Source organism: Melospiza melodia, chromosome 1 (assembly GCF_035770615.1).
Source record: "Melospiza melodia melodia isolate bMelMel2 chromosome 1, bMelMel2.pri, whole genome shotgun sequence".
Taxonomy (NCBI): Eukaryota; Metazoa; Chordata; class Aves; order Passeriformes; family Passerellidae; genus Melospiza; species Melospiza melodia.
In genome coordinates, this window is record NC_086194.1 from 151,297,777 (window position 1) to 151,312,201 (window position 14,425).

Consider the following 14,425-nt stretch of genomic DNA (forward strand, 5'->3'; position numbering starts at 1 on the left):
CAAATGAAAATGCTAACTGAACTTTAGCATATGTTTCTGTGTAAGTCACATATTTTGTGACTCATTTATATGATAATACATTGCTAGAATGAGCATTATATAAGCCACATACACTCTTGGATAAAACATGTTTTACCGCTTAAAAACAAAATGAGTCTTTGGCACTATTAATTTCTTAGGTTTCTTGTCTCTGTAGTAAGCATTTTTGCCATTCCAATTTTAGTTGCCTTTTTTTTTAAAATAAGCTTGAAGCTTTATTGACATACTTAGTCAATGAAACACCAGACCCACATGGGGTAAAATCAAGCTGTTGGTTGCATCACAGAGCACATTCCCTGTGGAACCTCAAAAATCTATGGATTTATTAAATTCACACATATTTCTTAGAAGTGCAAATAAAATCAGCTGTATGGTTGTGAACATATAAGGCCAGAAAGCTGAACTCTATTGCTGAATCACAGCAGAGGAGTGAGCACAGCTTCCAACAGCACTTTAATACACCCTAGCTGTTGGGTTTCTTTCCCCAATTTTGAAGTAGCTTCAATAACCTCATCTACCTCTTTTGCCACAGTAACGTTCCCTGTATATGTCATATGCATTGTCTGGAAGCAGCACCTTTGGTGTCACCGTGACTCTTTGGGACTTCTCTAATCTAATGCAAAACTACTTTGCAGAGAGAGCAAGACTAATCTGAAATAAAGTCCCACACAAGAAATACAAAACCAGCAGCACTGTGCTGTGAGAAACTCATAGAAGGCTGCAAGAAAAGGGCAAACACACCAGCATATTTTACAAGAGATCCAGTGCTCAGGGTACTAGTAGGAGCCACAGGTGATTGTTTTTCCTACATTAATTTGTCTGATCTTATTCTGAGCTCCTTTTGAACTTCTGACCCACAGCAGGATGAGTCTGCTGCACTGGACAGTCAACCTGGATGTGGTGGTTTCACATGAGCCCTTTCCAGCTGCTCTGGGAATGCTACATCTCCTCTTTGCCTGGTACCTGCCACCTGCAGGCCTCTCACCCACTAGGTTTGCAAATAAATTCTCATTCCCTGTGTCCTTCTGTTGCCAGGTCTGACAGTTCTTTATGGTGCTCTTCCCAGGAGAGATTCCTTTGATTTATTTACCTGCTCTACAGAATTCTTTCTGAGACAGGGCACCCACCAGAAGGGAAATCATGCTTCCAGAGATGGTGGGCATCAGAACTCGCTAAGAAATTACACAATTTATATTTTTGGTTTTTCCATTCCTTTCTTAATATTCTTAGCTTTTGATTTACTTGTTTGACCAGAAATGAGCTAAGCTAATATTTTCATGGGTCTATCTGTAACAGCTACAAGGTCCCTTTTATAGTGGTCATTCTTACTTCAGAGCCCACAGCAGTGTTTGTGAAACAAGAGCATCCTTCCTCAGTGCCCACTACTTAGAATTTTTTACCACTGAGTTTCTCTACCATTTCCTTGTTCAGTCAGTCCATCCCATGAGATTCTCCTGCAAAGATTTCTTGACTAATTATTTTCCCCATTTTGAATGACACTGCAAGAAAACGTTGCTAGAGTTCCTTCACCTTCCCAGATCTCTTATGAATGCACTGAACTGCATGGGTCACAGTGTTGGAAAGACTGATAATTTATCTTTATTCCCTAGCTACAGTCAGTGATGTGACCTTTTCTCTTCTCCCTACACATTTTAGGGTGATTTTTAAAGTTTTTCACAAGACACGCTGCCAAACACATTCTGAGAAAACAAGAAGTCTGTTTCAACAGGTTCTCCCTTGTCCACTGCTTCAAAGGATTCATAAGCCATGAGTTCCTCCTACAAGAATCACACTTCCCCATTGTGGACTACATGTCCTTGTGTTTGCCTTTGAGATTTTTCACAACTTTTTCACATGTCTATAACCCTGTTTCCTATAGGTATCAGGCTGCTGGGGGTGTAGTTACCCAGAACTCTTCTAAAGACAGACTCCCAGCAAGGGACATTCCACCCATGACCAGAAGTGGACTTTATACACAGCAGTGCACTTACCTTAAAAGCCAAAATAATACTTATGAAAAGGAGGATAATCACAACCAGACATGTAGGGTTCACAGACATAATCTCTTCCTTGTAGGGAAAATTGTTGGGCTGTGTAAGCAAAAACAAGCAAAACACTGTGAGTCAATCTCAGAAGTCATTTAAGAGCCATTCAACTAGAGCACTCTATAATTAACAGCTTACAAAGCTTTCTGTGATCCACTAAATCTGGAGCTCTCCCCACCAACAACCAGTTTCAGTAAGTGTGGCTACAGCAGGCACTGTGAACACAGCTGCCAAAGGCTCCCTGGAGGGCTCAGGGATTTGCTTGTTGCTTTGGATGTGGTGTGGGCTCTCTCTTCCTCTGTGCACACTGGGTTTGTATCTGACACAAACTAGCAGAAGTCTGAGAGCTTTGCAGCAGGAAATCTTCCACCATGGGAAATGGCAAGCAAATCTCATACTCACTGAGTAATCATTACACTGACACTGGTTGCCAAAGAACAATGGCAGCTCTTTCCAGAATATCAAAGCAGGAAAAACTGGACAGCATAATCCTTTCACCTAATATTTTATGACATTTCAAAGTACCTTGAATCTATTCTACTCCATCTTATTTTGGCTAAATTTGAAGTACTTCAGTAGGAGCACATGTTAGTGCTGCCAAGTGTGTGCCCCATGGAGTCATGGGTCCTACACGGGGCCACCTCATGATTTCAAGTTGAAATGTGGAAATCTGCCCCAGGCCCTTCTCTTACCACATACATGAAATAGAAGTGACAAAATGAATCTTCCTGCTTAGCACAGGCTCTAGTGATTTAGAGCTGTGAAACACTTTAGGATCAGTGACTGAAAAACAGCTCCTAAAAATGTTTTACTGTATTTTTTTATTGCTTAAAATTCCAAGCCCTTTGAAAAGAATGTTCCAAATAATTCTGAAATACTGCAAGATACAAGTTCCTGTTTCAGTTAGAATAAACCATTGTTCACAGACAGAGCTGTTCTCCACAAAAGATAACTCCACTGCAACAGTAGCTCATTATATCTGAATGCAATAGTTCCTTCCACAATTCCCTGTTCCCTTACAGGTCTAATTACTTAACCAGGCCAGCTCTGCATCCTTGTCAGGACAATTAACCAGACCGAGCTACAACTGTATTCTTGGCAATGATGGTGTAAATCCAGAGTAACCCCTTAATAACCCTTATTCCAGCACTCAGCCCAGTGCACCAGGAAATTATCTTTTTTTTGGACAGCTGCTACTGAGAATAGCTCTTTATTTAGCACTTCCATGAACTGTTCAGAGTGGTTAACATCAACAGCAGCTGTAACCATTTGCAGCTAGATGTTACATAAGCACATTTTCCACTTCTTGACAGCAATGTTTCTGTTCCTCTGCTGAATTCCATGACTGAAGTTTTTATCATGTTATCTTCTTTGTTGAGGTAGAGCTTTTGTAGGGAACTAGCTTGCTATAATTCAATAAGTTACTGCTTTTTTTTTCCCACAGAAGGTTATTCTAAATATAGTGGATGCAGTCACCCAGAGACCAAGAAAGCAAGAGTATATGCAAAGAAACAATGCACTTAAAAATTAAACAAAAACTTTATATGCATAAAATTTAAGTATTAATGCCCCAACCTGCCCTCCTGTTTGCAGAAGAGACACCATAAGTTAGGAAGGTAGAAAGTCCAGTCAGTTAAGGACAGTTACAGTAAATCTGTATCCAAATGATTTTTTCAGTACTGATCTACCATTAGAAAAACAGTCAAAATAGTTTGTGAATATAATAAAAAATTCCTATTAAGACTTTGGTTCTCAAAGAAGAACCTGGTTTTTGGGAACCAGTCACTGGTCAAAGACTGGATGACTGCATGCTGTGTTTTTGACCATAATCTAATGGCTGTTTCTAAACATCAGCTCAAAAGGGCTTTGCACGGGGGCGAGAGGAGGGCAGGCAAATGACCAAGAAATTTTCCTGCTTGAAAATCAGGAACATCTGCTGGAGCCATGATCCCTGGTCAAGTCTGGGCCATGGTGTTCTTCCCTTATACCAGCACCAGTGTTTCATCAAATATTTCAGCAAAGCCAGGAGAGCACATGAGGAACAAACACTGAGGTTTGTCCCCTTCAGGCTCAGCTTTCTGACTCTCTGTCCTGAGAGATGAAGAGATGAGAGGTGTAGGCAGCCCCAGCAAGGCAGGTGGGTGCTGCACCCATGCCATGGTCATCCCCACACACAGGTGCCAGGGAGATCTTGGTGCAGGATGTGAAAATGAAAGTCAGTCTCTTCTGGGGCTTCCAGGCTTCCTATGTGGGAGACAAAGCTTTCAGTTCTCTGATGGATAGCCCAGGAGCACTGGGTCAGCATGGAAGAAACCCCTTTGGCTTTTTTTGCTAACTGGGCTGGGCCAGCCTATGAGCAGTCTGATCTTAAATCCCAGCTACAAACCCCTCCAGTGCTGTAGGAAAACCAATTTATGATACCTGAACCTTTGGCAAAGAATCAGGAAAGATGGTAGGAAGCATCTCAGGGGCTCCAGTCTCACACGGTACAGGGACCACACTGGAACTGGTGCCATTAGGCAGCCCTTGGGGTCCCATCCCATGGCTGCAACTGTTCCCAAAATCTCATGAATTCCCACAGAAAAACAGGTACCAAGAGTGGTTCAGATGAATCAGACCACTGGTCTTCACTGACTGCAATGATGAATTTAAATATTGATGTGGATACATGAGGTGGGAAAAGAAATTCTGCTCCTGTCTTGGGAGTTTGCTCTCCTGTGGGAAGACCAGTAGCTGAAATCCTACTGCTGAGAAGATTCCAGCACCAGGCTCGGTGCTGAAACTTCTGGAAAAAGATCAGTGTCAGATGTTGTGCAAGGCTTGATGAAGCTGTGACTGAAATACATCTGGGTGGGAAAAACTAAGCCTATCATTGGAAATACAGGAGTGACTTTGGAGCAGAACATGATGAAATTTTCTATACAAACAAAAGGTAATTGCAATGGTGTTGCACTGGCAAGCTAAAGTTGTAATTAAAGTGTCATTTATAACCTTGTCATGGATATGGAGAGGGCTGTGTGCATAATAATATACCTGATACACTTCTAATTAAAAAAATACTGCTTATGCATATCAAAGCCCTATTAGACACTTTAAAAGACTCTAAAATGTCCACGGAAAGTACATTTCTGCTGCATTGGTATCATACAAATGCACAAAAAGAATAAAATGACAAAGGCTAAAGCCATTTCTCATTTCCTCAGCCTGCTTGCATGACCTTTCATGTCTTACTTCCCCTTGGATCACAAAAAATCCACTTTAAAATACAGTGTGTGGATTGTCATTCCAAGTTACAATCCTACAAGTATTGAAACTTACAACATTGAAAGAAAACAGCAATGTTTCTGTAGAATTTGTAAAGCTCTGCTATGAAGTTAGTGGTACTTCTTTGGAATTATAAAATGGCATTAAAAAAGTCAGAAAGGATATTTTGGGTTTAAGCTTTAATTTATAGGGAAAATTTGTTTAGGTTATTCTCTTTTATGTCCTCTAGACATTTCTCCATAAATTTAAAAGCATGACTAATACCAACTGAATTGTTAGGCAGCAGCATTGTAGGCAATCCCACAGTAAAGTTACTTAATATACTTTGAAATTTTGTTTAGATGAACGGTCATAGTCCTGCATTTTGATTAGAAAAAAGTTTGCATAACTCAGTTGCAGACCAGCCTGTTCTGCACCTGTGCTTCAATCATTTCATATGCTGTTATCAGATGACAGAAGATGAAGTGTTTAATTGGAAGGCTTTAAAATGCCAATATATCAAAGATTTAGTGGGGTTAAACAAAAGAAATGTGCTTTAGGTCAAACTGCTTTAGACCTCTGCTTAGAGCAAGAACTAAATTATTTTTATTTTACATATGCTGAATTTGCTGTATGCAAAAGTTTTTGCTTTTTACATGACAATGATAATGACCAAAATATCCAGTGTAACTCTTAGAAACTTTGATCACATGACCACAAAACTTAATAAATTCAAAACTTGTAACATTGACTGATTTTACATGACCCTTCAGGCTAAGATGCTCCTGCAATCCATGGCAATTAAGTCGCACACCTGAGTGCAGCTGGGTATCAAAAGGCAACAAGAAGTTTCCAGAGAAGCAGCCAGTACAGACTGATGTTACCAAACACCCTGCGAGCACTACTGCAACACTTTCAGCTGTGGCCCTGACCAGCTCATTGATATGTGATCATCATCTTGCTAACAGTACATGGAGAGTTTCACAGCAGCTGTAACTCATCACCCACACACTGACAGCTGGCAGATGTAAAAGTAACCATAGTATGATACCAAAGTAACTGTATAACAATATCAGATAGTAGTAAAGTAGAAATGGTTAAAGAAACAGGGTTTTTCTCACCTTAGAGCAAACAAAAAGTTCTTCTGAGACTGCTAAATGTATTCTGCTACCAAATGCAAACTTTCTTCCAGATATTCCATAATGGATTTGAAGAACAGTTGGGATTTTTCATTTACCTTATGGAGCTGTGTCCCCTAAAATACCATTTCCCCAGTGCAAAGCAGTTTTAGAGGAACAGAAACTGTAAGAATGCCAGGAAGAAACACAATCCTCGTTCCTGCCTACCCTGGCAGACCACTGCAAAGGGGTGAGGGCAAGACAACCCCAGGGCTTGGGGTTTGCAAACCATCGGGAGGGATCACACCCGAAAGGCCCTGCTTTCACGGTGTAATTGCCTGCATTGATTTTCACCTTGTCCCATATCTGAGTATAGGGTAAGGGTGGATGTGCCCTTCACATCTCCCCTCTGCTCCTGCCCACTCAGACAGATGTACCTACTCTGAACCAAATGTAACAACCTTATGCCAACAGATGCAGCCCTTCCAGGTAAAGGGACAAGGGCCTCCAGTTGAGCCACATCACCCAAGACACAGGAGGCATAATCAGCTTCAAAGTAGATGCAGAACAGTTTCAAAACTTTTTTGAACAGGTGACATTAACTGTTCAAAATTCATCACAGCTCTTGGTAGTTTTTCCCCATCACTAACCTCCAGCATAAATGATAAAATACAAACTAATCCTTGTTTCTAAATGAACTTAACTTGAACTAGCTTCCAGCCGCTCATTAGCATTATGCCTTACATCTAATTTAAACAGCATTTTAATACCTCATTATTTTGCATATGAAAGCTCTAATGGCACTACCTCTTGGTCTTCTTTCTCAGTAAATGAAGCAGGAAAAGCTGATTGTCTCTCATCATACTACAAAATATCCAGCTTTTATATAGTTTATTCAAAGGGACTTTTCTGTATGTTCTCTGACTTGCAAGCATTGTTTTTTTACAATCAGTCTCCAAAAATAGATGAAGGAAATCCACACTACCGACAGAGAAGGGAAGCCTCTTCTCCCTTACTATTAATTGCTCTTTTTTCTGTCCACAAATCCCAAGAGCAATTTTTGCAAACAGCAAAACAACCTAGGGACTCTAGTTTTGGCATTTAAATCCCTAGGCTGCTTACAGGGTCACTGCATCCCAGGCACAGTTGTCAAACTGTATGCTCATCTGTATTGCTCAGGCCTTTACATTCCTTGTCATTAATCTCTGTAGCAACTGAGATTGGTGGTTGAGCTCAAGTTCTCAGGCAGTCCAGCTCAGTGTCAGCCACGGGTTTCATTAGAAGTGAATCTGCTGGGAAAAGTCACAAGTGCTGCCACTGGGAGATGCAGAGCTGTGCTCACTCTGGGCAATGCAGGGGAGGGGCTTCCAGAGGATGACACAGAACAGCCAGATTATATTCCTGCTCAAAGCCTCCCACCAAAGGACTCAATCCCTCCAGACAATGAGCCTGGAGAAGCTCTCCCATGGCTGACATCAGCTTTTGTGAAGTGCCTCTTGGGGTCCAACATTATTAATGGAAGTCAGGAGGAGCATGAAATCTACTGCTGATTGCTGGAGACCTTCCTCTACTGAAAACAGAAACTCACTGGCAGATGGTCAGCTTGACCACCGCCCTGTGCAGTGTGCCAGCAACCCTCTCCTAATCCATGTGATACATCCTGTATTGATCTGGTGCTTTATTGTTGCTCTGAGCATCATGCTGCAAAGCCAAACATCTCATCAAGCCCATTATACCCCTGCCCATCTTTATTGATGGAGTCAGTAATCTTGTCAGTGAAGGAAAATGAGCTTGCCTGCAGGACTGATTTCCCATGAAACTGTGCTGGCAGTCATTAATAAATTTTTTCTGGTCTAATCCATTATCAATTGACTGTCCTCTCAGCCCCAGCCCTTCTGTTAATATTCTGCTTGGTAGCAATGTCAGGCTAATCAGCCTATAATTATCCTGGAAATCCCCCTTGCCCTTTGGAGCACTGACAGTTTAGCACTCCTGAAGACCTATGGCATTTCATTATCAGTCCAGAATATGATTTACAACAGCAAGACAAAGATGTATGCAACCAAAGATTCGGCACTCCAGAGCAGCAGTACAGATCACAGAGTGCCGTGCTGCACCAAATCCCTTCCAAAACCTGCTCTTTCTATTTCTGCTACAGAAGGACCTGTTATTTTTTTTATCTGCAAGGAAATAAAGGGATTTTTAGCACACATTTCAAGAGGAACAGCTGGTCTTTGCCCTTCCAGTGAGTCAGCTCCAAATGCAGCACCAGATTTTCAGCAGAAGAGCAGAGGCTTTTAAGTGAACATTGACCAGCCTGTTTTTGTCCCCATCAAGTTCTTGCACAGTGACCAAGACTGAGTAAAATCTGGTTACAACTCATGCTCTAGGAGGGGGGAGAGCTCTGCAGCCACACAGATGCTCGTGCTGCCAGAAGAGCAGGGCTGGCACCGATGCAGCAACAAGGGTCTGTAGGCAAAGGACAAGCAGCAAGGCTCCAGAAGTGGCAGTGCCAGCTGTAGCACTCCCAAACCATGGCTGTAATTTGCTCTTTTCCACTCATATCTCTGAGAACCTTTTGATTTATGCCTCTGCTTCTCTTCCAATGCAACATCAGCTGTGAATGCAGGTGGGTGTTAAGTAAGATGAAGGATAACAGGCTCCTGATACATCCCAGCTCTCACTGGCATGACACATTGCCTCTTGCTGCAGATTTGTGTGGCTACTTATCTGCCTGCTGGTTCTCATTACCTGTTATTTATACTGGCCAGCTTTCCATCTACACAACAAAGTTCACAGCCAAGCTAATCTGTATTCAGGCTCTCAAGGCAGATTTTCAGAGACATTTGCAGCACTGGCTTCTCCAGAGGCTCTGTGACTCCACGTGAACCCTGCTGGATGGGGGATGTGCTCCTGTGATGAGACAGAGGCTGGTGGGCTCTTGTCTTTGCTTTTGGGGGTTGTGATCATATCCTCTACACTTATGCAATACTGGCCATGGATGTTTTTCAAGGCAGAATGAGAAGGGAGACTCTAAATATCCCTAGGACAGAATCCAAAATATTTTCTAGCAAAACCAAACCTACACTCAATCAAACTCCTGCCTAATTAAATGTGTTATAGCTACCAAATAAATTAAAAGGAGCAATAAAATATCCTTGAAAGAGTACCAAAAATAAGCCATATATGAATACAATAACTCTGAATGCAAAAGCAATTATTCATCATCCAAGTCTTGCAATATGAGTCTCACTCTAAATGAATGGTGCTAGAGCTTTCATATCATTGCAAAACTTCTGAGCTTTTCACAAATATTGTAGTAAGTTACTAATGTAGCCTTGCAAGGATGTTGAATTCAGTCTGGCAAGGACTGAAAGAACTTCTCAAGGACTGTATGAGAAGGATATCACTGGCCAGAAATACAGGGCAGAAACTCCACCGTATAGAGGTTTTTCCCCCCAAAGCCCCCAGAGGTCTGTGAAGATGAAGTGATTTACCAGCTGGCGGAGGTAGTCCTGAATTGTGCTGGGATAGACGAGCACGCTGATGGCAACCAACGTGTTGAGGGCAAAGTCAAAGATCTGGTAACAGAAGAAAGGGATGATCCAAGCTGCATGTTGCTAAAAAGGAAATAAATTAGAAACTCATCAGCCATAAGTTAAAATAGAGGAATATGTCTTTCTAGAGGAATCTAAGAAATATTTGACATTATGGAGTATTAAATCAGCTAAACGAAATATGACATTCAGCCAAGAGGTTTGGCCAAGGCAATTTGGCAGCTTTACCGCAGTCATATGTGCAGTGCAACTCCCACAACTCGCTGCATTAGGAGATTCAGAAACCACACAATACTTTTCCTTTCTAATTAATAGGATTAATGTTGGAACAAACCACAAGCTTGGGAGGTCAATGGGAAGAATTCCCTTAACTTTGATAGGTACAAGATTCAGTTCTCTCAATTCACCATTTGCCCAGAGCTCACTCATATTTGAAACTGCAGACAATCAACACAACTGCAGCAGGGGGCCCTGGGGTACCACTGATCCAAGCAATCAGTTCTGCTGCCTCTTCAACTTCTTTTCCCTCTCCCAATTTTCAGCTAAGCAAGTAAAAAAGCAATTGTTAGAAAAGAGTTTTCTTAATTTTGTTTCTATGGAGTTGTGTGGTTCACTTTATTCGTGTCTCCCCAAATGTAATGAATTATCAAATGTAATGAATTACCTTATATGCACCATATGTAGCCATTGCACAGATCAGAATCATGAGGAGAGAAATTGCAGTGGCAATGCACATATCTGGAAAAGAGACATGACACATCAATGATTGAAGGCAAATTCAGAGCTTGGTTCAGTTATTTTACCACCTCCTTTGCGCAGAGCATCTCAAATGCAGGGTGGAGATGGAGTCAGGCGCATTGTTCAGGCATTGCTGGAGGAAATCTCTGGCTTTTGTGGGGAACCTCCTAAATACAAGAAGCACAGACAGTGCTTCTATCTGTTCAAGTGCTGGCACTTACACTGACACTGTGCAAACCACTACAGCCTCTATAAGACCATGGAGATGAATGGTCTGGTTTTTCTATGGATTTTCAAAACTCAGGAGCAGTTTTGACAGGACTGTTTTACTCGTGGTGCTGATATCTGTAGTGAGAATGTGTCTGCTTTTCTGCATTCCAGACTGCTTCCTCACCAACAGCTTGATACCATTGCTCATATATCTCTATACTGTAAAAGGAGCAAAACTGGCAGATAAAGTCATCTTAGCAGAAATAACATCTTGAAAAATTTCATTTCAACCAATAATACTACAGAGATGTATTTATTAATGGAAATGTATAATTGTCAGGAAAGGTAAAGCATAAAGGAAGAAAAACACTCTATTTTTTAAAGCTTTGATTGGACAAATTACAGGACTCCTATCTTTTTATTCTACTGCTGACCAGCTTTCAATTAACTCTTTATTCGATTTAAGAAGTTCCTAAGCCATGAACAGTTGGAAGGAGATCCTGGGGGAAAAAATCACATGTTTGGTCTTTTCATATGCACATCCCTGGGTAACATTACAGATCACTGTCAGGAGATCAGAAGTGAATTTCTGAACTTGACCTTACAATGAGTTTGGGAGTGCATGGAACATTGTGCTTATTTTCTGAGGTTAAGCCAGTGCACAAAGAGGACGTGAGGTATATAGGACATGGCTTTAGAGATCCCACTCTGTTGGTATCTGTGAGGTCCATCCTGTTCACATTGCTGTCACCAGGAGTGTTTAAACTACCTGCCTCGATGAGGTACATGGAGGAGCTCTGAGATGCACAAACACACCACAGTGTTCAGGATGTTCACTACCCTGACTTTGGAACCATTCAAAGTGTAAAGATGGCATCATTTCACCACAGAACTGCCACAACATCTAACTCCAGCACATGATGAGGGGCATGGAACAGTCCTCAACTCAACTCCCTGGACGCAACAAAATCAGATCCTGGGTACGTGGCCTGGAGCCTTCAGCCAAGTCTCTGAAGGGATGTGGCAGCTGTGGACAGGTCTCACCTGCCACCAGCAGGAAGCAGTGCAGGCTCAGCCAGGTGATGGCTGAGGAGGAAGGACAGGCACCAAGTCTGATCTGTCATTATTTCCAGCCTACCAGAATGATCATCCATGTAGAGAACAAAGACCCAGTCCTTGATCCTGCTGTGCCTGAGGGAGCACAAACTTTGCCCTAGATGGCACCAATCCAGATTTCTGCATGCAGAGAGGAACCTGAGACCTGTGAAGCTGGAGGGAAAATGAGCAAGAGGAGACTGCTGCTGGCAGGTGAGGACATGTCCAGAGCTGCTCGTGTTCTCTGGCTCCTTGGGCACTGCACCTACCAACAGCAGGATTAAGGACTTCAGAACCCAGGTTTCCCCTTTTCCAGAGCACTGCCTGTGTCCTAGATTTCAGGATTCTTGTTCTCTCTCTTTTGCCCCCAGAGTTTGTCCTTGTGATTGCATAGGAACTCAAATGCCGCAGAAAAAGTCCTATGGCAGGTACTTCCTAATTAAATGGATTAAATTTGAAGGACAAAGTGCCCTTTCCTGGCGCTTGGAGGAGCACATTCAAACCACTGTGGTCTGATGAGGCCCTGGAGCACAGATCCTTTCTCACAGTAGAAATGCCTGAATCTTTGTCTTATTGTCAGAATCAGCAGGTGCCACCCAGGAGAGGGGCCTGCACTCAGCAGCGAGTTTAGCTCACCCTGGTGCTCCCTGCTGCCTCCACAGTGGCTTCCTCCAGCTCAGCTCATGGGTGCTACACGATGCCACGGGGAGGCAGCTGGGCCCCCTGCTCATCATTCAGCAGGGAATGACACCTCAGTCATTCCAAACTGCTCTTCAAAGGCACCTCCTTCTCCTCTTAGAATGTGTAGAGACTCCAGACAACCAAGTGCAGTATTTGAGCTGCACTACCTCGAGCAGTTTCTAGGTTTTCAGGAGCTGTAAAGGCTGTGCTGTACCTGTTAGAAGTGATCTGAATTCTGCCCTCAAGAGGAAGAAGTATCCACAAAATATACCTCTACTAATAAAATATATACCTCTACTGCAGCCTCTTAGGACACTTCTGGTTGTGTGGCCATTTACTCTGGCTGCCTACATATGTCCTGTGAAATCAAAATTATTTTGAATAGACCAGGTACACTTAAGGTAATGAAAGAAAAGAAGTGAAAATTGCTGCTGTAGCCACTAACCTCAATTGAACCTCTTGTAAAAGAGGCTCATGGATCACTATTTTGATTCTGACCATCAGTTTGGAGGCATTGCTTATGCATTTGTTCTTGATCCCAACCACCTCCTTCCTGCACCTGGGGGGAAGCTGCTGCCATTGTCATTTGCAGCAGATGCAGGAGTCACGGGTTCCACTTTGCTGGTGACTGTGGCAGCTCTGGTTCAGAGCCAGAGCCCAGCAAACTGTGATGAGCTTGACATTGAAGATCTGGTCTGCACACTCCTGCTCCCTGTCTCCAGTGTCTCCCTAACTGTGCTCCACCATGCCAAGTCCTAGTTGGCTCAAGCTAGTTCTTTCTCATTTAAGGCTTCATTGGGTTTTTTGAGCTGTGTCAGCTTCAATTAATCAGAGTGAAACTAGATATGCAGCACATTAAATGAGAAACTGACAGGGGTGTGTGATTTTTTTTCCAGCCATGCTGTGCTTTCTATGGCTAGAAGGGCTGCACTTGGACTGCTGAAGGGGTTATCCAGCCTGTTTGTCCAAGATGGCTTTCTGAGTTTTCTCCTTGGGTTTAAAGAAACCAACTGAGTTTTTTAATTCTTATACCTTGCAGTGACATCCTACTTTCCTGCCTCTCTGGAGAGAAGCTGCTGCTGGGGCTGGGCAGAGCTGCTGCCATGGGGTGCACAGCAAGCTGCAGCTCAAGCTCCCTCAAATCACCTCAGAAGTATTTCCTTGTCTTCCTCTCTGCTCTTGCAGAGGTGGGTGCTGCAGGGACAGGGAGGAGCAGCCAGCAAGGGCAGTCCCTGGGTGCGCAGTGATGAAGATCTCAAATCCCCATCACCTGCCCCAGCCCTGGAGTTAATCAGTGGCCCTCAGCTTTGAGAGCAGGGACCAGAAAGCTGCAGATCAGCAGCCTGCAGCCCTCCCTCAGTCCACTCTCCCAGCCTTATTTATCCAAGAGCCTCCTGACTGCCAGCTGAGGATTACTGCCTTGCTCTCTCCTGCAGGCTGCTTGTGCAAGCTTGATGCCCCTGCTGCCAGCCACCAGGCAGCCCCTGGGTCACAACCTGCACAGCAGCAGCATTTTCTCCCTGGGAAAGAGAGGTGGACAATGAGAAGGAAAGAGTATTCTGCACCTTTGAGCCCAGCACATTTACTCTAGAGTATAAAATTAGAGGGGAAGATGCTGCCCTGAATAGCTTATACTGGGAAGGGATTTAGTTTTTTGCCTCTCCCTATATCTGGGACTAGTACTGTATAAGAGGTGTTG

At 43.0% G+C, this 14,425-nt stretch overlaps 1 protein-coding gene across 1 annotated transcript in view; it reads right to left on the bottom strand.

Annotated features, from left to right (window-relative positions):
- The window catches only part of LAPTM4B (lysosomal protein transmembrane 4 beta), a 59,176-nt gene that overhangs the window by 23,642 nt on the left and 21,109 nt on the right, over positions 1-14,425 (bottom strand). Inside the window, exons 3-5 of the mRNA XM_063172012.1 lie at positions 10,667-10,740; positions 9,943-10,065; positions 2,031-2,129 (exon numbers count right to left, since the gene is read on the bottom strand). Of these exons, the coding sequence (XP_063028082.1) occupies positions 2,031-2,129; positions 9,943-10,065; positions 10,667-10,740 (296 nt within the window). The remainder of the gene's footprint in view (positions 1-2,030; positions 2,130-9,942; positions 10,066-10,666; positions 10,741-14,425) is intronic.